Source organism: Gracilinanus agilis, chromosome 2 (genome assembly GCF_016433145.1).
Source record: "Gracilinanus agilis isolate LMUSP501 chromosome 2, AgileGrace, whole genome shotgun sequence".
Lineage (NCBI taxonomy): Eukaryota > Metazoa > Chordata > Mammalia > Didelphimorphia > Didelphidae > Gracilinanus > Gracilinanus agilis.
The window spans coordinates 278665308-278690997 of NC_058131.1; the positions used below are offsets into that span (position 1 = coordinate 278665308).

At 38.5% G+C, this 25690-nt stretch overlaps 1 protein-coding gene and 1 pseudogene across 1 annotated transcript in view; both read left to right on the top strand.

Annotated features, from left to right (window-relative positions):
- AK8 (adenylate kinase 8) overlaps window positions 1-25690 on the top strand; it is a 159229-nt gene that overhangs the window by 15840 nt on the left and 117699 nt on the right. Inside the window, exons 4-5 of the mRNA XM_044659686.1 lie at window positions 7890-8003; window positions 16357-16425. Of these exons, the coding sequence (XP_044515621.1) occupies window positions 7890-8003; window positions 16357-16425 (183 nt within the window). The remainder of the gene's footprint in view (window positions 1-7889; window positions 8004-16356; window positions 16426-25690) is intronic.
- On the top strand, window positions 19207-20249 carry LOC123235212 (annotated as a pseudogene).

Genomic DNA, 25690 nt, shown 5'->3' on the forward strand with positions numbered 1-25690 from the left:
TCTATCCACTGAGTCTCCTAAGTGTCTTTATCAATTAGCTTTTACAAAAGACTACTAATTGAGATTTAGCATGGATTGAAGTCACTAAGATATTCCTCCAAAAACAAGGGACAGTTTCCCTCTTGTACATAAGTAATGAATGAAACACCTGGAGGGAATTTATGTGACTGAGATGTATTTCCTGGATTTGGGAGTCCTTTTCTTGTTTTTTTTTTTTTAATTTTATTTTGAATATTTTCCCATAGTTACATGTTTCATGTTCTTTCCCTCTCCCTCAAACCCCCCTAACCCCCTTTAGCTGACCCACAATTCCACTGGGTTTTACATGTATCATTGATTAAGACCTAATTCCATATTATTGATAGTTGGACTAGAGTTATCATTTAGTGTCTACATCCCCAATAATATTCCCATCAGCCCATGTGTTCAAGCAGTTGTTTTCTTCTGTGTTTCTCCTCCCACAGTTCTTCCTCTGAATGTATCTAGTTTTCTTTCTCATAAGTCCCTCAGCCTTGCTCTGGATTCTTGCATTGCTGCTAGTAGAGAAGTCTGTTATGTTCGATTGTACCACAGTGTTATCAATCTCTGTGTATAATGGTCTCCTGGATCTGCTCCTTTCACTCTGCATCAATTCCTGGAGGTCATTCCAGTTCACATAGAATTCTTCCAGTTCTTTATTCCTTTGAGCACAATAGTATTCAATCACCAACAGATACCACAATTTGTTCAGCCATTCAGCCATTCCTCAATCGAAGGAAATTCTCTCATTTTCTAATTTTTTACCACCACAAAGAGCACGGCTATAAATATTTTTGTACAAGTCTTTTTCCTTATTATCTCTTTGGGGTATAAACCAAGCAGTGCCATGGCTGTGGATCAAAAGGAAGATAGTTTTTTCTTCCTTTTTGAGCCCCTAATAAGTTTATTTCTGTATGTGGTATAGTCAGTGGAAGAGTCTTAGCCCAACAGGTTTTTCTTTAGGGATATCTTTTCTCTAGACCCAGCTACTATTGCTCTCAGTTTCTATCACTGAGGGAATTTTTTTGTGGGTCTTTAAATCTTTTAAAGATTAGGTTGTGGTAACCTGATTCATTCCATCTCTGATACTGATTCACATAACATCTGGAAAGAATATACACAAAGAAAAAGAAATAGGCATCACGAATTCATGGCCCCACAGTGGTCAAGTAGGTGATAAAGTTTGATACCTTTTCCTTATCTGGAGGTCCATAGCCAGTCTTCTTCCTTATTAGAAGGTCTCAAGGGAAGAGAAAAGGATTGAGGAACAGATGCTAATAGCTAATTTTGTTTTTGAAATCAGTTTGGGCTCCGTCCTTAGTCCTTCTAGCTCTGAGGCTAATTAGAAAATTCCTTATTAGACCACAGAAATCAATCAATCCCTTAGTCACTCATGGCCAGAATAGAATCTCCAAAATTCCATGTATTTTATTGAAATTAAAACATGTATGTCTGAAAATTGGACCTTTTTGAGATATATATCTAAGAATTAGACCTTTATTGGCCAGTCCCCATTATATTCAAATCTCAAAAGTTCTGGGCCAGGCCTAATTCAAGCCAGTCTAGTGGTTCATAGTTGGTTTTGGAATAGACTTGTAGATGATATAACGTTTAGCAAAAAGAATTTTAATCAATGTCATTAAAAGGTTATTGAGCAAAGATAAAGTGTTGGTACACTTGGGAACAGCTTTCAGTTATGCATTTGCTACCACGGCATGCCAAATCAGAAGGATGTGTTGACTAGTCCAGAAGTGGGAACCCCTTTGAGCCTGAGATGTATCAGCTACTTTTATGCTGGGATTTTATTCTATAGAGGATAGGGAAGTTATGTCAGTGGTTGAATCTTAGTCTCTTGAACCAATAAGTCTTAAGGGCAATTTAATTACTTTATTTTATAGAAAAACTAGCCTATGTAACAGGGATCTTTGAATCTTCCTATTAGTAAAGAATGTTGCTGTTTTTGCCACATCCAAACCCTTAGTGTCAAGACCCTAAAGGTTTTCTAGAGAATCTTTCACCACTTAAATAGCCTTAAGGCTATTCATCACCAGTATTGGACAATTTTCACTTCAGGAATATGATACCTGGCAAAGGTAGTATTGGACAAGGAGATACCAAAAACACAAAAAGACCTTCTGATGAAATCAATATCAGAAATCCTGGGCTTCACCTCCACAACCCCATCTCTTCTCTGGAAAGACTGAATTCTGGGTCTTAATAATATGTTCCATGCTTTTGGGGTTGACATTAGGCAGTTCATTCAATAAGTTAACAAATCTCCCAATGGAAAGCAATGTTGATGAGTAGGAACAATACAAGGAACAGGGCCACAACTCAGATGCTGATCACTCTTGGCTGAGTCACTTTGACTCATCATTGGGTCGGAGCAGTTTTTGAGGGGTAGCTAAGAGATCCTAATCTACTTGCATGCAACCTATTCTAAGGGCTTAGTCAATAATGAGGGTCACAGCCCATCAGTAAGCACCTTCCCTCCTTGAGGAATGACACCAAATTTTTGACCTAAAGAGACCTCTACTGAGGGACTTCCCTCTTCTTTCAACAAGACTAGATTAATATTCTTATTCTCCCTCTAGTGACTCAGATTGCCACAAAACTGACTAAGGGATCTCCTTCTATTAATGGAGTTAGTTAATGGAGTTAATGGAGAGGTAGCCACCCCCCCTCCCAATTTTTATTCCTTTATCCCCTAAACCTCATTAGGAAAGAGTCACCTGAACCATTCTAGGGAAAAGGGGGACCTGCTATTTGGAAGATCTGTGCCATTTCCTGGGGTATACAGAGCACCCCAAGGGATCAGGGACCTTATGCACTAGACAGTTTCACACAGAACATGGAAAGGGTTAACCACAAAAATGTCTTATAGTACTCTGTCTTTATTGGGTAAATTTTCCTGGAGACTGTATCCAAGAGACAGCTGGAGATTTCAATTTGTTTCTGACAAGTGGGATACTCAGCTCTGGTAATGAGTAGCATGATATTGTGACTATTATTGTTAAAGTTCATTCCAATATTTTATGGGGTTCTTCTGTCCCCTCATCCATTAGGAGAGGGAAATCATGGAGTCAATTCCTTTGTATGGTACTGGAAGCAATGTGGAAGGGCCTTTGAAGTACCAGATTAGTTAGTGAAGGACTACAATGGGCCTACTTGCTCTATTTGCACAGCTGTATATTTTAAAACCCATTCTGGGGCCTGCATCAAAGCTCATATTTGCTGCCTTTGTTGCTCCCTTGTTTTACTGCCCTTGTGGTTTCCCTTACCATTGCCTACACTATTGCCTATATTGTTGCTTAGGCTACCTGTATCACTGCCAATTCTGCTGCTGTTGTTGCTGATACCTATCCACATCCTTGGCTATTCTTCTGGGGCCCATTTTGCTACTACCTGAATGTTAGGGCCTATCTATCCTCCTTATCCTTTGTCTTTTTTTAACTCCACTAAAAAGAGGCAGACTTCTGGGGGGCTTTCAGTATGTCCAGGTAACCCAGAACAAGGGTTCTCTAAAATATGAAGAATCCAATAAGTTTCAGGGCTTTCTTAAAACTATAGGATGTCAACACAAAGTGTTCTGGACTTTGTCTGGGATCATCTGAGTTTTTTGTATTGCAAAGAAACCTTGACCACTTGAATTTTCTTGGGTTTGATCTCCCACTCCTCAATTTTTATGTGAGCCATAATCTAATCTAGATGTTCTCCCACTATGGGCTTATCTCTATTAGTAAATATACCATCATCGATAAACATTAATGGTCTTAAGAAGTGGAGCTACTTTCAGTTCTCTGCCCATCTGGTAGTCTTGAGGAAGGATGGTGAAGGTATATTGTACCTCTTTCCAGGTGAAGAAAGTAAACCACTCCTTGACTACTCTCAATTATTGGAACAGAGGAAAAAGGCTTAGCTAGGATCAAAATCCATACTACTTTCCTCAGTCATCTTTGTTGTATATCATACCTATAGGTGCCTACCAAAGTTTTATCCTGGGTCTTCTGCTTTTTTTCTTTCTATACTATCTCTCTTGGTGATTTTATAAACATCATAGATTCAGTCATCTTTCTGACTTAGTGTTGCCTTTGTTGTAGTGCCTACAGTGTGCAGGGGAATCATATCTTATCTGAATTATTGACTAAAAATTGTATCTTTTTAAACAAATTCTTATTAGAATTATTTTCATTTCATGTTATGATCCATGAGTGTTGTTTTACAGTCTAGTCTTGTACCTGATTCACTGTATTGGCCTGAGCTAAATCTGGTCTAGAATATTTGGCAGAGCTGTTTTTGCAGTGATTTCATGGTATGAAAGGAAAGGGGAAAGACTTAGGAGATTGAATAGCCAGATATAAGACTTTGTCATGCTGTGTTTGTGACCTTCTTAGCAGTATATCAGGAATCTTTTCAGCATGATGAGATGCCCTTATTTCTTTCCTAGTAATGGAGATGAAGGAGGTTAGAGGACTTTTCTATACAAATTCCTCTTTTAATAATCCTAAGTGATTGGTGGAAAAAGTAGATGATACGTGGTGGCAGTAGATTATTGAGAATTGAATAAAATAGTTATGTTACTGATTGCTGTGACTTTTTCTGACCTTATTGACATGGTGGACTCAGGCTCTGGGATTGTGCTGTGGGACTTATTGTTTTTGCCAATGTCTTTTTCTTTATTTCTGTGTGATTTGCCTTCACCTGGGAGGAAGTCCAGTGTAAGTAGAATATATAATCTTTAATAAAAAGAAGTTTATTCAGTAATAAAATGACAAGTTAAATTTTTTCTGTTTATACATATATTATCATGCAAAACATATTTGCATATTATTCATTTTTGTAAGTGAATAATCTTGTAAAACCAAAACCCCAAAACATACCCAAATAAAAGTGATAAATTGTATGTTTTCATCTACATTCCTACTCCAACAGATCTTTTTTTTGCAGGTGCAGAGCATTCTTTGTCATAAGTCCCTCAGAATTGTCCTGGATAGTAAAGTCTATCACATTTGATGGTTCCACAATATTGCAGTTATTAAAATGACAAGTATTTTTGGCCAAGATATTGTGTTGCATTAGTTGAACATAGCTCCCTTTAATTCCACATTTACTGCAATGGCTCACCAGGTCAGAAGGGAGGGTGTGTTGACTTAAAAGGCAGTAGGACGTCATTAAGCTTAAAAGGGTGTCCACCAGTTTTTTATGCCTTAGGCAACCGAGATGTTTTGCCAGTGGTTCAACCTTAATCCCCTGGACCAATTAAACCTTGAGAAGAGCTTGGTTGCCTATTTCAGGAAAAACAAGCCTATATTGCAGGGACTTTCTAGGAAATCTTTGTAGTAGTTGCTCCTACAACAACTAATAACAGGAGATGCAAAATAAAAACAGCTCTGAGGTTTCCTCTTATACTAATCAAAGTGGCAAAGCTAATAGAAGAAAATAGTCATTGCTGGAAGGGTTATAGGAAAATAGGCACAATGAAATGCTGCTGGTGAAGTTGTGATAGAATCTAGCTACTCTAGATAATAAATTTATTTTTTTCTAGATAATAAATTTAAAAGGAAAATAGAAAATTAGGAAAAAATGTTTGTAATCTCTCAGAAAGAGGTTTTATAGCTAAAGTATATAGAGAACTGTGTCTGATTTATGGAAATAAGAGCCATCCTCCAATTGATAAATGGGAAAAAGTTATGAACAGACAGTTTTCAGGTGGAGAAATCAAAGCCATATCTTGGCATATAAAAAGCTCCAAATCACTATCGATTAGGGGAATACAAAGCAAAACAATTCTGAGATATCAGAATCACTGAATGGGCAAAATGACAAATATTGGAGGGGATATGGAAAAGTGAGGACACTAATACACTGTTGGTAGAACTGTGAATTGATCCAACTATTTTGGAGAGCAATTTGGAATTATGCTCAGAGAGCTATAAAACTGTGTATACCCTTAGACTCAGCGATATTATTATTGCTGGATCTATTTCCTCAGATCAGGGAAAAAAGGATAAGAACCTATATGTTTCAGAATATTTATAGCAGCCTCTCTTTCTGGTGGCAAAGTACTGGAAACTGAGGGGATATATATTAATAGAAGAATGACTCGACAAATTGTGGTATATAGGTTGTGATGGAATGCTACTGCACCATAAGAAATGGTGAGCAGATTAATTTTTTTAAAAACTTGGAAAGGACTATATGAGAAAAAGAAGAGTGAAACAATTGAACCAAGAGAACACTACATACAGCTACAGATTTAATATTTGAAGAATCACTTGTGAATGCTCACCTATAGAGAATGAACGAGAAGTGGAAATATGAATGACATAATCTATATATACCTATCTATTTGCTGGATGATAACTTCTACGATGTAGTGAGGAGAGGAAGGGGCTGAAATACCTGGAAATAAAGTTTATTAATAAAAAACTTTATTATTAAAAGAAAAATAGTAAATATACTTTAAAAATACATTTAGAATTTTGGGAAAAAAGGCACTAAATTGTCCATTTTCTTTGACCTAGCTACCAACTACTGGATATATGTATCCTTTGTAGATTATAGTTAGAAGGGCTACATTTATTCTAAAATATTCATGAAAACACTTTTCACAGCCAAAAACTGGAGACAAAACTAGGAGCTTATCAATTGAGCAATGGCTGAACAATTTATGAAGTATATGAAGGTGATCGAATACTATTGAGGTTGAAGAAATAATGTAAAATAATGTGAAACAATTTAAAGAAACATAGGAAAACTTTTATGAACTAATAATGCACAATGGAATAATCAGAACTTGAACAATAACATAAACATTGACTACAATAAGGCAAATGAAAAGAATACTAGCAGGCAGCCAAACTTGTATGATTGTAATGATTCCTCTCAGAACTAGATCAAGGTGGGATACTACAGAAGTGGGAGATACAAAGGCTGTAAGATACAGGAGCTTTTTTTGATTGCTTTTTAATTTTTCTTTCATTTGCTTGCTTGTTTTTGAATGGTTTTGTTTAACTGTTTTCCTTTATTATAAGGATAGGGAGGGGGAATATAATGGGAAATCACTGTGATGTGCAAATAAAAGGTATTAATAAAATGTAGAAAGGAAAAAAAAAGGAATGATCCAGAATGTGAATATTCATGACTCTACAGCCATGAAATGGTCTGTTCATCATGTTTCTACTCTGTTTTGCAATCAGTTCATACTTAAAAAAAAAAAACTCCTCTTACCTTCTATCTTAAAATAGCTACTACTATCATTTCCAAGGCAGAAGAGTGGTAAGGGCTAGGCAACTGAGATTAAGTGACATGTAGGAAGTGTCTGAGGTCCTATTTGAACCCAGGTCTTCTTGTCTCCAGGCCTGGGGCTCTTATCCACTGAGCCACCTAGCTGCCCCCTATCAGTTCATACTTCAAGAGATGAAGGAGGTATAAGTAGAATCCTTGAGGTAGCAGGGACTTCAAGAGACAATCTGGTAGAGTGAATGAGAGTTAGGTCTAGAGTCTGAAGCCTGGGTTCAAATCCCAGTTCTAATCACCTGTTACCCGAGTGATTTTGAGCAAATCTCTTCCTCTTTTGGGGCATCTGTTTTCTGAGGAGGATTAGATGGACAGATGGTCTCTAAAGATTCTTTTGACTCTAAATCTAATGAGTTCATGTAATCTAGCCTCTTCTTTCTATCTTTAATTGTACCTAAAACTTCTAAGGCTATGGCAATATAAAAATCAAACATGTTTGAAAAGTTCTACAAAAAATGGAAAATAGAAAGATCCAAGCATTTTAATATGATTTATGGCATAATAGAATTTTAATTTGGTAAATGTATTCATTCTCTTTACTGATGTTTCCCATTTCTCCATTCTTTCTTTAGGCAATGTGGCTCTGTAAACATTTGAATGCCAGCCTGATTACACTGCAGAACTTAATATGGAATGAATTTTCAGCACTAGCTGTGAAAGCAGTGGAAATGTTTGAAGCAAACCAGGTATGACTTTTTGCTGTCCTCTACCCCAAGATTTCTCTGGGTAGCATAGAAGAATAAACTTTTAGTTTATAAATAAGCTAGTGTCAATTTCTGTTTGGATCAATTGAAGGAAAATGGTTCTTTTCAGGAGCTGGAAAGAAGACATGTTTAAGGCATATAGGTGAATGTGTGGGAAAGAGATGGGTAGAGAATTCTTAGGTATCCCCCCAAGACTGGTTGGAATTGAGGAAAGATTTCTATGATGCTATCTGCTAGATAGAAGATAATAAAATAATGATAAAAGAATTGTTTCTAATGAATAGTAGTGCTTCTTTTATAAGTTTTCTCATTCCTTTTGCATAGTCTTCAGAAGGAAGAGAGAGAAAGTATGAGTTTTTTTTTAATTTTACAGATGATAAAACTGAGGCCATGAGACATTATTAAGTGACCTTAAAACTTCTCCAAAAACCCATTACCTTCTGTCTTAGGATTGATTCTAAGTTTTGGTCCAAGGCAGAAAATGATAAGGGCTAGGCAATTGAGGGTTAAGTGACTTGTCTGGGGTTACACAGCTAGGAAGTGTCTAGAGGCCACATTTGAACCCAGAATCTCCTGTCTCTGGGCCTGGGCTCTCTATCCACTGAGTCACCTAGCTGCCCTTATTATGGCTTTTAACCCCAGGTTCTATAGCCACTTAATGGCGGAGTTGAGTCATTTGTTTCCTCAATTGCCTCTCACATCATAATTAAGAGTATCTCTCCATAATCCTCCTGCTGTCATTTAATTCCCTGAAAACAAATGTACTCTTTTGGGAAATATTTGAGGAGTTCCATTTATATGCTTTTATTTCAAAGATTTTATCAGGGTAGCTCAATTCCTTCCATGGACATCTATTGCAACACCTTCCAAAAGATAGTTGCTTTGATCAAAACGATTCATTGTCTAGTGTCTGACCTTTTGATGAAATCCTTTGCACTACTCCCAGGCTGGTCCTTGGCCTGCAGGTACACAATCCATCCCCAGGCTTTCGTTTGGAGCCTTTTCAGTTTGCCAGAATCATTCAGTACTTACACTCCACTGGAATAATCCTTCAGGAATCTGGGATCATCATTCATTCAGTAGCATTCCTCAAACATTTATTAAGGCCCTACTTTTAAAGCTTAGATCACACTCATTCTCTGCTTTCATGAAACGTATCATCCAGTATAGCATTGCAGAAGACAACTAGTCTTAGGCCTACATAAGTGTTCTTAGCTCTGTGGCCCACTTTAGTATTATATGTACCATGAGCGAAAGATGAATGAAATCAGCAGGATTTGGACCCTCTAAATCTTAAAATCCTCAACATAACCCTGTTTTGGAGGAGTAATTTATTTTAAGGGAAACGCCTCTTTTGCCTGTAGGACTGGTTTCTGTGTTTACTCTTGAAAATTGTATGAACAGAAGCTTCCAAAAGGCACCAAAATCAGGAAGAATGGACGGCCCCTGGTACTTACCAGCTATGGGATCGTGGGCAAAGGACTTCACTTTCTGAATCTCAGTTTTATCATATGTAAAATGAAGATAATAATGCTTATAATTATCTTATTAGGGTTATTTTGAAGAAATTGCTTTTAAGTCTTTCAAGTGCTTTATAAGTATGTATTATTATTAGTTCCACTTCTAATTCTATAAATTATAAGTAGTGATAAACCTTTGCCCTATTTATATAGGTCACAGGACTCTCTGGGATGTTCGAGAAGGATTAGAACTCCTGGTATGAGGGCTTATTGAGCCCTTTTCAGGGCTGCTTATCCATCTTTGGTGTCCACCTCCCACCCAACTCTCACTTGTGGCTTTAAGAAGCTGTAGCATTGCAGTATACTCCAGTAAAATTGTCTTAGCAGATGGGCTAAACCAAGTTGAGGGTATCTGATGATTCCCAAACCCTCATTGGTGAGTTAGGGGAATGTCTTCCTCAGGCATGTGAAGATTTACCCTGATGGAATGGGTGGATGAGAATAATTTATTCCAGAAGCATAAAAGCAGTTAAAGGAGGCATTGGGGAGTGCTTAGAGCTTGGTCAGACATTAAAGACCCCAAGGCCATTCACTGTATCCTAGACCATTGCCAATCATCTTGACTTTTGTCTTACCACCAAACTTCAATGACTTTAGAAAAGAGTATGAGGCTGGCAACCATGTGCAACTCTGCCCTATTTCAATTCAATTTACTCCCAAGTCAAGACATCACCTATGTAATGTCATTGATTCTTTTTAAAAAAGGGCCACCACCATTAACAATAACAACAACTTTTTCTGACAGCACTTATAAATGAAAGAGATAAGAAGTGCTGGGATTCCCCTCTATCTTACACCAATATCTATTTATTTGCAGTTCTAATTGTTTCTATTCCTACCCTGGAGTACTACAAAACATCTTTGGGCTTGCCATAAAATGTAGAAAAAATATATCTAATTTTATATAAGATGAGATTTTATGGAGAAAATATTTCTATTGTAAATATTATTTTATTAGATTCATAAAATTTGGCTTAGATGAGAGAATTTATAGAGAACCCTCTTGGGTTTAATTATACTAATTATCAACATATTTCATGTTGTATTAAATACTTTCAAGGGTGCCTTGTTGGGGTTATTTGGTTCAGAAATACTGGTGGGAGGGAAGATGAAAAGCAAGGCTGTCAGGACTAATCAGATAGTTAAAGGAGTTTTTGAAGGACTGAAGTTGGTGAGGTCTTGGTGGGTTGGCTATATAGTCTGCTGGGAAAATGACTGTTTAGTTACACGGTTCTCCAGATCCTTTGACTGATTGAGATTCTTTGTGGCTCTTTTTTTTTTTTAGGAGTGATAACAAACCTTTCTAATACTCACAAATATATTCTTTTTCTCCCTCTACTTTCAGTCTTTTCCTCTTTTGTATACATCTGTATGAACTATTGAACTACATAAACAAGGATAGGACCTGAATTAGAGCTTTTCTATGTTATAATGTGAGAGATTCACATTTTACATCACTGTGGACATGGGAGTATATACATAATCATGATACATCAAGGAATTTTATAGGGGGGAGTCATGCCTGGATCATAATTCATATGGAAAAGTTCTAGTGGGTTGCAAGCTCAATGTGAATCAAGTGTCAACCAAAAGCTAACATTAAGAGAGGTCTCTACCATATGGAGATGTTAGAGGGAACTAAAAGTATTTAGCCTAGAGAAAAAAAGACTTGTGTTGTGATGTGATGTCATGTGATACATGTGTGTCTGTGTTTGTGCGTGTACGTGTATACATTTATGGACTTAAAACCAGAAGGATCTCAGAGGCTATCTAGCTCGATTCTTTTATTTTACAGAAGAAGAAACTGAGGCCTGCAGGGAGGTGAAGGACTGCATCAGAAGCAGGATTTTAGTTTAGGTCTTTTGACTCTAGAACCATTGCTGTTTCTGCTGTACCATGATGAGATCCTAGACAAGGTTTCTGCTTTGACGAACTTATAGTCTGCTCTATATATATCTATATCAATGTATTGTCTCCCTACCTGCATATAATAGAATAGGCTCCTGGAAATCAGGAACTCATTAGTTTTGGACTTTAGAATCCTAGTGCCTAACATAGTCTTTTGCACGTAGTAGGCATTTAACATGTATTTTTAAAATGGAATCGAATACAAGAACTTCTGATACAAAATGACAACCCTTGGCAAGTCCCAAATGAACATGAGAGACAATATGAGTGGTAGCAGTTCAGAGGACTGAGAGGTCACTGAGTGCTGGGCTTGTCAGGGAACACTATGCAGGAGTTGGGACTTGTAGTTCTTGTATACCAGGGGTCGGCAACCTTTTTGGCTGTGAGAGCCGTAAACGCCACATTTTTTAAAATGTAATTTCGTGAGAGCCGTACAGTGCTCACAGTGCGCTCCTGTAACAGCGCCTGAAAAAAAATTGACTTTATGGCTCCTGCAGAAAGAGCCATACGTTGCCCACCCTTGTTGTATACTATTTCAACTCCTTAAAGACAGGGAACTGCATCTTTTATTTCTTTGTATTCCCCATAGCACCTAATCTAGGCCCTTGCACATAGGAGGAGCTCAATAAATATTTACTGAATGAATGACTTGAGTTGAATATCAGTTTTCTTGTCTGTCAAATGAGGGGGTTAGACTAGACAATCTCTAAGGTACCTTTCAGCTCTAAATCTTATGATAAGCTGAGTCTTGATGGACGGAGAGGATTCAAATAGGCAGTGAGCATGGGGGAATTCATTCCAGGAAAACAGCACAGGAAGCAGCTCTGCCTAACTCACCCAAATCCTTCCTCTTTATTTATTAAAAAAGAGAAGAAAAGAAAAGGAAACCTCAAGTTTTAAAAGTTTGTAATTGCAGATGAAAGGTACCATATCTATGGAGAATCAATCAATCAATCAACCGATAAGCATTTATAAAATACCTACTATGTGCCAGGTCAGGCAACTATGGGTAAGCTCGGTGGATAGAATACTGGGCCTGGAGTCAAGAAGATAGATCTGAGTTCAAATCCAGCCTCAGACACTTATGAGCTGTGTGGCCCTGGACAAGTCACTTAACTCTCTTTGCCTCAGTTCATGAGCTGGAGAAGGAAATGGTAAACCACTACACTATCTTTACCAAGAAAGCCTCAAGGTCAGTGCTGGCATGTCTTGGCCCACAGGGTCACAAAGAATAAGACAGGACTGAACAACAAAAATGTGCTAAGTGTTTAGCTTACAAAAGAAGCAAAAGACAGTCCTTACTCACTAGGCGTTCACACATGTATTACCTATCCTGGGGTGCTTTTAAAGACAGTAAGGAGGGAAGAGTAAGGCAATTGTGATTTTGGCCAGGACATCACTGTTTCCAACATTTGGAATCTTAGAACAAGAAAGTGAGAGATTTCCAAATTTAGAGAAATCCAACAGATTTGCTCTTCAACAGGGATGGAACAGACTTGGTGCATTGCAATTTTCAGTGAGAAAAAACAAAACAAAACCAGACAAACCAGTGAGTTTGCAGAATGGCTGCAGTTAGAGCAGCCCGAACAGCAGGAAGCTAGCTAGCACTGAGCTGGGGTGCTCAAGGCAGCAAGTCACTGGCGTGACTGGGGCCTCTTGCCAATGTGCGCCCCTTTCCTCTTTCCAGGGCTGGCAGGGCAGGATCTTACGGCAAACTCTGAAAGGAGTTAGTCTAATTTCTGTTTGGCAGAGTTTAGAGGAGTGGACCCCCTGGAAACTGCTAGCCCCTGTTGACATGACACATCAAAGAGCCAAGCAAGACACGAGCAGTTTCAGGGAGCAGCATGACGCACCTTTGGAAGGTGACAGACTCAAAGCCACAGCCCCATGCTCCTGCAGTGCGAGACTGCGGGAGGCTTTGACGTACCACACGGTGGGACCTGTCGTCTTTCAAACCCCAGGTTTCTTTGACTCACTTTGGAGTGACTCCCTCCCCTGCCCCCACTTTTACTTCTTGAATGCCACCTCCAGAGTGGCTGTTGTCAGGGAGGAGAGAGTGAGTTGGAGAAAATCAAGTTGGAGCGGAAAGCCTGCCCTGCCTCTGGGAGTCTGTGCCTTTGGCAGTTTTACTTTTTTGAAAACCATCGCTCATCTTTCTCTCCATTTCTTAGTCTCAGACCTGGGTACCTGCTGGAGTTGGCTATTTGGGAGGGTTGGGGCGAAGGATCGGAGTGGGAAGAGGCAGGTAGGGCCTGGCAGAAATAAAACTGGCCCAAAAGGGGGCCGCCTTGAATGGAGAGTCCATCCGGGTGCCTTCTCCTTTTCTCTTGCCACTCCCCACAAAAAGCTCCTGCCAGAAAGTGGGGGGGGTCCATTGGTCTTTCTTTCATAGGTCCCAAGTGTCCCAGCTTCTCTCCACCAGAAGAGGTGGTGAACTGAGATTTGCACAGCCAGCAACTCCAGAACCCTAAATAAAGTTCCTCTGTGAGGAGTTAAAGGTTTTCAAACAATATGCTTTCTCTCTCTACTTCTCCACCCTCACCCTCACTTATCACACTCCAGAACACGTTAAAAATATAAAAGTTGGGAAGAAAAGAAAGTAGAAAAAATATTAAAAAATCAGGAGGAAATCTCACATTTGAGGTGTGGCAGAGAAGACTTTCTCCTTCCAAATCTAAAATACATACATACATACATACATATATATGTATATATATATATATATTTTTTAATTTTTTGGGGGTATCTTCCCAAACCTTTTTATCTCTAAATGAAATAAAAATGTTTTAAGTAAACCAAGTTATTCAGAAATGTATCGTTAAAAAAACCCTATCTTACTAAATTTTATCCATTCTAAAGCAGAAGAGTAGTGAGGCTATGCAATGGAGGTTAAGTGACTTGCCCAGGGTCACCCAGCTAGGAAATGTCTGAATTCAGATTTGAACCTAGGACCTCCTGTCTCAAGGCTTGCCTCTCGATCATTGAACCACCTAAATGCCCTTAATATATCTTTATGTTCCTAAACTAGCAAAGTATATGCTTTTAGTCTCCTTTAATTTATTTTATTTAAAAAAAACCCTTGCCTTCTATCTTGGAGTCAATACTGTATATTGGCTCCAAGGCAGAAGAGTGGTAAGGGCTAGGCAATGGGGGTCAAGTGACTTGCCCAGGTTCACACAGCTGGGAAGTGTCTGAGGCCAGATTTGAACATAGGACCTCCCGTCTCTAGGCCTGGTTCTCAATCCACTGAGCCACCCAGCTGCCCCCTTTTAGTTTCCTTTTATAAAAATTTGTATATTTTGTTTCTCTCACTTCAAAATTTTTGGAAATTTTACATCTTTTGCCCATATATCTTGTTCCATCCAAACTTTATAGACCATGGCATACAGCTCATTTCCTCTTTAATCACCTCCCTTGAGTCTCAGTTTCCTAAAATTCACATTCTCTAGATTCTCAGAACTTATTTTCATGAGGCCTCTTGAGGTTCCTTATAGAGATATTCTCATTTGCTAACTAAACACAAGTTTCTATCCATGTCTAAAGTGTGGCTGCTCAGTGGTCCTGTTTTGGGGCATTGTGATATAGTAGATCCCACATTTTCATTGTGTATCTGAATCTTCCCCAGTGCTTAAAAAAGACTCCACCCACTCTTACTGTAATTCCCCCTTCTCAAGCGAGACCAGCATAAATGTAGATTTTTTTTTTAAACCCTTATACTTCGGTGTATTGTCTCATAGGTGGAAGATTGGTAAGGGTGGGCAATGGGGGTCAAGTGACTTGCCCAGGGTCACACAGCTGGGAAGTGGCTGAGGCCGGGTTTGAACCTAGGACCTCCTGTCTCTAGGCCTGACTCTCACTCCACTGAGCTACCCAGCTGCCCAATGTAGATTTTAATAAAGATGTCCACTGATGAAAAGCTGAGAGACATTTAGCTTGGACAGACTATGATAAATGAATAAAGCTTATTCCAAACAGTCATCAGATTATTAAGAAAAGGCCATGTAGGATTAGAAACAAAGGATTCTTCTCCAAAGTACATTTCTCACTTCCCACAGAATTCACATGTCATCATAATATTATGAGTGTACAGGGAAGAAAATAGTTCTAGAAAGTCCCAGAGAGAAGGACTTCCATCTTCCCTTAGATCAGGATGGGTGCTAACTTGTGAGCAAACATGGACTGAGTGCAAGTGTGGGCAGCACAATTGCCAAGGAAAATTAGGTATCTCCAGTCTGGAAAACTCCTGGGATGCTAGAAACTTCATTCTAGAACATGGCAACCCTTCTAAGAGTGGCTTATTCATTGAATGATGAATGAGAAGTCAAAGGAACTGACTCCATCTTCTAAGTATCTTTAGTGTATGAATGGTTTCCTCCACCACATGGCTGGACTGGGATTGGACTAATCCTTCGAGGCTGGCACAAGGCCTTCTTTACTGAGATATTTCCAATAATGCTAAGAACATTAATAAATAAATTAAATAATAATGATTATAATAACAATAATAACAATAGATATGCCATATATGTGGCATATTACAATTTTCATGGTGTTATCACCTACTTTTTGCAATAATTTGATTGCTATAGATTTTATACTTATCTGGAACCAGTGTACATTAGGGATACAAATCAGTTTCAGGAGAGAGAGAGGGAGAGAGAATTTAGAACAAAGGGAAAAGTCAAAGGAAAATGTGTTTCCATTTTCCTTTGTTTTGTATTCCCTGTGTTTATTTGTCACTCTTAAAACTGGCTGAATTATCTCATACTGACTTGGGATTTGGGGAATTAAACATTTTTAAATATATTACTTTGCCTTTAACCAGTGCTCTTGCCCATTCAAATTCCTTTTTACCTTTCCTGTGAATATTCAGTCCTTTTTTGTTGTACATTTGGTACTTTCTATAGGTAATTCCTGATTGGTTGCTGATGAAATTGCTCCAGGAACGTCTTTCAAAAGATGAGTGTGTCTCAAAGGTAAGAATCATTCCTTAGAGAACAACGGGATAATCTGAGGGCACCATTAGTATACCTGGACAGGAAAGAGAAGAGAATCAACTAGGGAGCTTTGGGTCTGATGCCCTTTTTGAACCTAGAGAGTATAACTAGAGAGTATGGAGTATTATTAGCAGGTTAAAGAGAAGGATGAGTGTGTGCATATGCTAATCTTAAAGCATAGGCATCATCGAAGACTGATGGCCTATCTCAGACCTAAAAAGTTGATGGGCACATCAGATGAAAGATATGGTAGTCAAATTAGATAAATACAAACTATGTACTAACCAAACTGTTAAATTTGCATTTCACCTTTGCCGAAGTGAAAAAGAGAAGTTAGTTTTGACATTTTTTTCCTTTTTTCTTTAAAAAAAAACTCTTACCTTCCAACTTAGAACCAATACTGTATATTGGTTCCAAGATAGAAGAGTAGTCAGGGCTAGGCTTAGGCTGACTTATCCAGAGTCACACAACTAGGAGTGCCTGAGGCCAGATTTGAGCCCAGGACCTCCTGTCTTTAGGCCTAGTTCTCAATCTACTAAGCCACCTGGCCTGCCCCCTCTTTCTTTTTTTCTTTAGGGAGACCTAAGACTTTAGAAATCCCTGGATTTTTTATATTGTGGTAGTGACTTTTATCCTGGACCGTTCTGTTTCCCTTCCCCCCTCTCCATCAGACCTTTTCCTTTGGAAACAAAAAATAAACAGAGCTCAGACAAATATAATTCAGATAAACTATATAAATTTAATTACAGATACCATAGCTAACAGCTAACTTGATCCTATTTAACAAGAAGCCTTAAGTTCTAAGAAATGCAGGGAATAGTCCCCTGGTTATATGAATAGAACTACAAGAGCAAGGACCAGACTCTATGGTTCTCAGAGGAAGTCCCAGCTTTGGCCATTTCCAGATATTCTCCATCTCTGCCCCTCTCTAGGTAACCATGGCACTGTGTATCAATATAAGGAGTATGGTTGTTGTGGTTTTACCCAGGCAGAATCAACTCCCTAGACTCCATCATCCTGGAAACCCCACCTCTTTCCTGAATTTACTGCTTCTCTGTGTCATAGTCACTCAACTATGGCACGATGGAGTTTCTTTTGACAGAAAATGTGTTTGTCTATATACAGTGTTTTATTCTTGCCATAGCAATAATGAAAGCAATAAATAGCACATACTAAAACACCTACTATAAGGTTCCTTCTCCTTTGGGCTTTTCCAAACCCATGAAAGGCACGGTTAAGTTTGTTTAACCCCCGTGGCCAGTCGTCTTTGGAGTGGGCAAAGGAGCACAGAGTAAATTGCCAGCTACTTATTTCTTCCTGCCATCCAATATGGCCAGTCATTAGGTGAAGACTCAAGAATTGGACTCCCAGGACTTAGCGCTTCCTACTCAAAAACAACAAGGATATATGGACTTGGGACAGGGTATACATGGAAGTTCGGTGTCCTGTCCCTGGAAGGGACATGTGACCATTTCTTTTCACAGCTGGGTCATGCTTCAGAGAGTTTAGGTCCAGAAGGACAAGGCCACTGCTCATCTCCACTTGCCATATTAATTCCTTTGTTCTCCTGTGTCTCTGACCTCAAAGTGTTCAGTTTAGGTTTCTAGTGGGTAAGAAGTATGCCTTTTCTTTTTAAATAATATTTTAATTTTCCTCAATTACACACAAAAACAATCTTAAATATTCTTTTTAAAAAATTTAGGGTTCCAAACTTTCTCCCTCTTTCTCACCCTTCCTCATTTACTCTCTACCACTTCTTCCCCCAACACAGTAGTAAGCAGTCTGATAAAGATTTTACGTATGTAACCATGTAAAACATTTTCCCATATTAGTCATTTTGTAGAAGAGATCTCATGCAAAAAAAAAGAAGAATAAAGTGGAATATAGTATGTTTCAGTTTACATTCAGGCTTGATCAGTTCTTTCTTGGAGGGCAAATAACATTTTTCATCATGAATCTCTGGGATTGTCTTGGATCACTATAATTAGGCCATTTGCAGTTATTCATCAAAAATGTTGCTGTTATTATATACAATATTCTTCTGGTTCTGTTCACTTTGCATCAGTTCACGTAAGTAGAGATTTTCCTGGAATCTTACTGCTTGCCATTTCTACATTGCTATAGCGCAATAGTATTCCATCACAATCACATACCACAACAAACAGCCACTCCCCAATTCCTCAACTTCCAATTCTTTGCAACCACAAAAAGAGCTGCAATAAATATATATTTTTACAAATAGACCCTTCCCCTTTACCCTTTTTTATGATCTCTTTGGGATACAGACCTTGAATGATATTGCTGAGTCAAAGGGTATGCAGTTTTAGTATCCTTTGGGAATATTTCTGAATTGCTCTCCAGAATGGTTGGATCAGATCAGAACTCCACCAACAGTGTATTAGTGTCCCAACTTTTCCACATCCTTTCCATCATGTGTCATTTTCCTTTTTTTTGATTGACCAATCCAATAGGTATGAAGGGGTATCTCAGAGTTATTTTCATTTGCATTTCTCTAATCAAGAGTGATTTAGAGCATTTTTTCATATGACTTCAGAGGGCTTTGATTTCTTCATCTGAAAACTATTTATTCATATCCTTTGACCATTATCAATTGGGGAATGACATATATTTTTATAAATTTGACTTCATTTTCTATATATTTGAGAAATGAGACCTTTATCAGAAAATACTTGCTGTATGGGGGTGGGGAAGAAGGGAGGCCGCCATGGCTCATGCTGGTTTCGCACCACCACCGTGGCCATGATGATCCATGGCTTCCAGAGCAGCCACCAGGACTTCTCCTTTGGGCCCTGGAAGCTGACGACATCCAACATGCACATCATGGAGTCGGCCGATGTGGAGAAATTAGCTGATGAGCTCCATATGCCATCTCTTCCTGAAATGATGTTTGGAGACAATGTTTTAGGAATCCAACATGTTTTCTGGCTTTGGAATTGAGTTCAATGCAACTGATGCTTTAAAGTGTGTAAACAACTACCAAGGAGTGCTAAAGGTGGCATGTGCTGAAGAATGACAAGAGATCAGGAGGGTGAGGGTGAGCACTCACAGAGATTATTAGACCATATGACTGGACCTATACAACAGATTACAAAGGAACGTTACTTGGCGAAGCTCTTAAGTTAAAGGTTGTGCCTACAACAGATCATATAAACAGAGAAATTGAAAGTTAGGGAATGGAATACATTTTTTGAAGAAGTTCTGTTGTTTGAAGATGAACTTCATGGTCATGGAGTTTCAAGCTCACGTGTGAAAATTAGAGTGATACCGTCTAGCCTTTTCCTGTTATTGAGATTTTTCTTAAGAATTGATGGCATGGGGCAGCTGGGTAGCTCAGTGGATTGAGAGCCAGGCCTAGAGACGGGAGGTCCTAGGTTCAAATCCGGCCTCAGACACTTCCCAGCTGTGTGACCCTGGGCAAGTCACTTGACCCCCATTGCCTACCCTTACCACTCTTCCACCTATAAGTCAATACACAGAAGTTAAGGGTTTAAAATAAAAAAAAAAAAATAAAAAAAAAAAGAATTGATGGCATGCTCATCAGGATGAATGACACAAGACTCTTCAATGAGACTGATAAGACTTACATGTTAAGAGAATACGCTTCAAGGGAGAACAAAATAGCAAATTTAATGCACATTCCACCAGCCCTCTTTATAGAGTCCAATGAAATATCACAATACCTACCTGTAAAGGAGGCAGTATGTAAGAAACTGGAGTTTCCAGAAAGAATGGATCTTAACCTTGTGACTACACAGGAAAATACATGCATGGAATCTAAATAAAATGTCATACAATACGAACTCTCTGTGACACCCTCACTGGAGATGACTACTACTTTTTTTGGGGGGGGGATCAGAGGAGGGCTATCTAATAAGACAATGAGTTGCCTTTTCTTGTGTCCAGATTTTCTGTAGCCTTAAAAGAAGGGATGAAAAGCTTGATGTAGGCAGGTTCTACACAGCCTGCTAATCATACCACCTGTCCATATCTATCCGTATCTAAAATTAATGGAGATTGAATTAAACCAAGATTTTGAGTTGTGATAGAATGGGATCTTGGCAATAGATATTTATATGTCCTAAAGAGCAATCAGAGGCAGTGGGCATGGAATTACCACAAATATTTTGCATGAAGAGTTTAATTAAGTGAACCAAATCTAGTAGTTCCATATTATTTTTTTTATTTTAAACATTTATTAATATTTATATTTTAGAAAAGTTAACATGGTTACATGATTTATGCTCTTACTTTCCCCTTCACCCCCCGACTTCCCCCCTCCCCTGGCCGATATGCATTTCCACTGGTTTTAACATGTGTCATTAATCAAGACCTATTTCCAAATTGTTGATAGTTGCATTGGTGTGGTACTTTCGATTCCCAATCATGTCCTCATCAACCCATGTATTCAAGCAGTTGATTTTCTTCTGTGTTTCCTCTCCTGCTGTTCTTCCTCTGAATGTGGGTAGCGTTCTTTTCCATAAATCCCTCAGAATTGTCCTGGGCCTTTGCATTGCTGCTAGTACAGAAGTCCATTACATTCTATTGTACCACAGTGTATTGGTCTCTGTGTACAGTGTTCTTCTGGCTCTGCTCCTTTCACTCTGCATCAATTCCTGGAGGTCTTTCCAGTTCACATGGAATTCCTCCAGTTTATTATTCCTTTTAGCACAATAGTATTCCATCACCAGCATATACCTTATTTCCATATTATTGATAGTTGTTCTAGGGTGGCCGTTTAGAGTTTACTTCCCAAATCATGTCCGCATCAACCCATGTGTTTAAGCAGTTGTTTTTCTTCTGTGTTTCCTCTCCTGTAGTTCTTCCTCTGAATGTGGGTAGCGTTCTTTTCCATAAATCCTGCAGAATTGTCCTGGGTCATTGTGTTACTGCTAGTACAGAAGTCCATTTCTTTCAATTTTACCACAGTGTATCAGTCTCTGTGTACAATGTTCTCCTATGGATTAAGTCCTGATCTAGATTTTTTTTTCATAAGATATTGGGGGTTGGCATGGGGGATACAAAAATGAGGAGAAAATATTTTTAAAATAAAACAGTTTTTATATTTAAATTTTCAGATTTCTAATATGACAGGGGAGAGAAGTTGGTAAAAGGGAATAAACCTAGGACCTGTGGAAAAAAGAGTGGATAGCTTTACAAAATTAAAAAAATATATGGTCTTTTAAACATTTTATAAGTTTTTTTGCCTGTCTACAAAGTGCATGTGAAGCAGAAAATCGTTACTATAGCACCGAGTAAGAGATTTATTAAAATAAGTGGGTTCAAAAAACTTTCTGTTTTAGTTGTTTGATCCTTACCTTCCCCATTTTAAAATATAATATGCAGCTCTTCTGCTTTTGCCCTTTGGCAAGGTTTTAGAGTTGGCAGGGTATTAAGTTTGTGAAGATCTTAGCTGAAAGGATCTACCAAAGAGTATACTTCCTAAAAAATTGTAATTAAACCTGGACCCTCTTAAGTTTCTTTCTTTACTTAGACGTTTATAATTTCACAGAATGGTGCTGTTGTGAACCACCCAGAAAGTGAACTTGATTAGCAAGTTTAATCAAACTTTTAAGGAAATCATCTACCTTTCACTGTATCATCTCAAGGCAGACATATGAAAGCAAAATTTAATCTACTCTGAGAGAATGCATTGCATGTTTACTGGATAGCCATCTATTCTTCTATTAAAGTGTATGCTTTCTCTTTAGACAGGAAAGTGTATATACTGTATATGACTATCTGAATAAATGTCTACTTTGCGTTAAAAAAAAAAGAAATACTTGCTATAAAAATTTTCCCCCGCTTTCTGCTTTGCTTCTAATCTTGCATTGGTTTTGTTTGTACAAACCTTTTAAATTTAATATAATCAAAATTATTCATTTTACATCTTATAATGTTCTCTATCTCTTGTTTGGTCCTAAATTCTTCCCTTATCCATGGATCTGACAGGTACTATTCCATGCTCTCCTGATTTTCTTATGGTATAACTCTTTATGTTTAGATCTGTTTATGTTTAGATATGTTTAGATAGGCATGTTGACCTTATCTTGGTGTATGATATGAGATGCTAACCTATTCCCATTCTCTGTCATACCATTTTCAAAGTCTCCAAGTTCTAAGGCAGCTAGGTGATACAGTGGATAAAGTGCTGGACCTGGAGTCAGGAAGACGAATTCAAATCCTGCCTTTGATTCTTACCCAGCTATGTGACTCTGGGTAAGTCACATAACCCAGTCTGCCTCAGTTTCCTTATCTATAAAATGATCTGGAGAAGGAAATGGCAAACCACTCTAATATTTTTGCCAGGAAAACTCTGAATGGGGTTGCAAAGCATGGGACACAAAAGATCTTTCTCTTGAATCTTCTTGACTCTAGGCTCAGCCCTCTATTCACTGTGCCACTTAGCTGCCCTCAGAGAGGAATTACCAAGTCCCTAGTGTGTGTCAGGCACAATTTTAAGCCACTCATCCCCACCCCTTCCTCCTTGTTTGTATAGATGTCTATTTATGTACTGAATCTTGATGGGAAAGTCATGAAAAAGTCACAGTGGATACTTGGTCCAGCCCAGGTCAGTGTAGGGAGACAAAGAAGAGCAGTTTGGGGGATTTTCTAGTTATATTTAGAGGAGTTGTGGATGGGTGCTCAGCTGCATTGCTTTTGCCACTCTGCTGTCTTGGCTCTTTCCTGGCCACCACTCCCTTTTATCTTCTTGATGGACATTTCAAACTGGATGTTCCATTTCAAATTCAACATGTCCAAAACATAATAATTCAAGAGCACCATCATCTTTCCCATTCATTCAGGGGAGTAATCCTTGACTTCTGAGTTTCTCTCTCCCCAAGTTTAGTCTGTTGCCAAAACTTGTTGATTCTAACCCCTTAAATCTCTTGCCTCTATTTCCTTCTCTCCTTCCCACTCATGTGTCCACTGCCCTAATTCAGACAGCTCCTTGTGGTCTACTAATGATCTCCTGGCTTCAAGTTTCTTCTTTCTCCATTCCTTTGTCAATAGTTCCAATGGTTTTCTAATGTCTCTAGGATCAACTATAAACTCAGCTCTTTTACTTTTTTTTTATTATTTGACTTTTAAAATTCTTCCCCACCTGAATCCAGCTTTTTTTAGGCTTCTTTTCCATTATTTCCCTACATACACGCTTATGTTCTAGCCAAATTGTTCTTGCTGTTTCTTATGTGTGACATTCCATTTCCCATCTCTATGTCTTTGTACAGAATGCCTAGAATGTGCCCCTTTCTCACTTGAACCTCTTAGCATCCCTAGATTCCTTCGAAGCTTAGATCAAGCGCCATCACCTACACAAAGTCTTTCCAGATTCCTTTTGCTACTAGTGCTTTCCCTTGCATTTATTATGATATATTTTGTATATAGTTATGCGGGGCAGCTGGGATAGAACTCTGGGCTTGGAATCAAGAAGATTCATCTTCCTGAGTTCAAATCCAATTTCAGACTCTTAGTATCTGTGTGATCCAAAGTTGCTTAACCATGTTTGCCTCAGTTTCCTCACTGGTAAAATGAGCTGGAAAAGAAAATGACCAGCCACTCTGGTATCTTTGCCAAAAAAACAAAACAAAACAAAAAACCCAAATGGGGTCATGAAGAGCCAGACAAGATTGAACAACAAACTGTTATCCCTAATAGAATGTAAATTTCTTGAAGGAAGGAAGGTACTCTTTTGGTTTTTGTCTTTGTCTCCTGCCATTTTGCACAGTGCCTTGCACATAGTAATTAATCAATAAACTCTTGTTGACTGATTCGGTCTCAGAACTTGGGCAGTGCTGTAGCAAGTATTATTTGAGAAAGTAGAGCTCAATACTGGGGGCTGTCCTAGGAAGGCAGGCCAATGTTCTGTTGGAGAAAGTTGGCTTTGAAAGGACTGACATTTGACAGTCAGAACTGACAACTTGAGATGAGTCACTTGACACTTGTCCTGAGGCTAAAGAGAGGATTCACCCTGTGGCCTTCAATGACCTTCATGACGATTCAGTGAATTAGATAAAGGTTATTATCACCATTTTACAGAAGAAGAAATGGAGATTTAGGGAAGGGATGTGATTTGACCAAATTGTTACAGCAGCAAAATTCAGAGCATGTTACTAGATCTTCTATGTCAGAAGTGACAGAACTTAGAAGTTACAGAACTATCTAAAGAAAGCCCAAGGGAAAAAAAGAATCCCAGAGGAACCCAAGTTTTCTTTTAATTCTAACCCCCTCCCCCACTACCCCCAGGAATTCTGGACTCCTCAAAGTGGTTTACCTTCTCAACCAAAAGTATTATAAAATGGACCGCTTTACTCAAAAGACCTTCAATCTTTTCTTGTTATGTACTAATCTCTGTTGCCCCTTAAGAGGTGTCCACTCTCATTGCTGAAAATGGAAATAATAATTTTCCTCTGAATAAAGAGGGTGGGCCAAGTTTACTGACTGGAAATGGTCACAGTTTCCTTTACAAAATGCTAAATGCCTTAATCCATAATTTAATTTGAATTTTCCAAGTAGAATCAGACTTTTTGCATTGCAAATCACTATGCTTGAATTATCTGGGTCTGCCTCCAGTCTCAGTGCCCTTTAAAGCTGAGCTACTTTTTAATTTTTTCATCAGCAATAGCCATGTGCCCCATTAGGCCAAATATCTAGTGGTGTTTACTTTGTTTGCTTAAGTGGACTAGATTCACTCAATGTTGGAACTCATCAATATATAGGCAGACTGAATTTAAGAAGCTCAACCATAGACATTCTTGCACATCAGTTCTACTTAATTCAGTAAATACTGAGCAGGACTAGGTACTATGCTGCACATTTGGAACACAGACAAAAACAGCAATCCTTACCTTCAGGGAAGTTGCATTCTATTAGGTGTTTGCTCCATTGGTCTGAAGATATTAGGGAGAGGGGACAGTGCTTCTGGATTTTAAAAGAGGAAAGGGGCTGAAGCACCAGGTGAGAAGTGAGACTCATGGCTCCAAGCTCATTCAGTCCCCACCCTCCGACATATCTGTCTCCATCTGCTCAGGGTGCCTCATACTACTGGGAGGCCAGATTTAACCCATCTCCAGGTCTGGCTCTCAGTCTACTAAACCACCCAGCTGTCCCCATACATTTATATTAATTCAATCAATCAAGCAGTAAACATTTAACCAGATACTGTGTTAAGCAAAATTGATACAAAAAGAGGCTAAAGACAGTTTTTTTCCTTTATGAGCTTAAA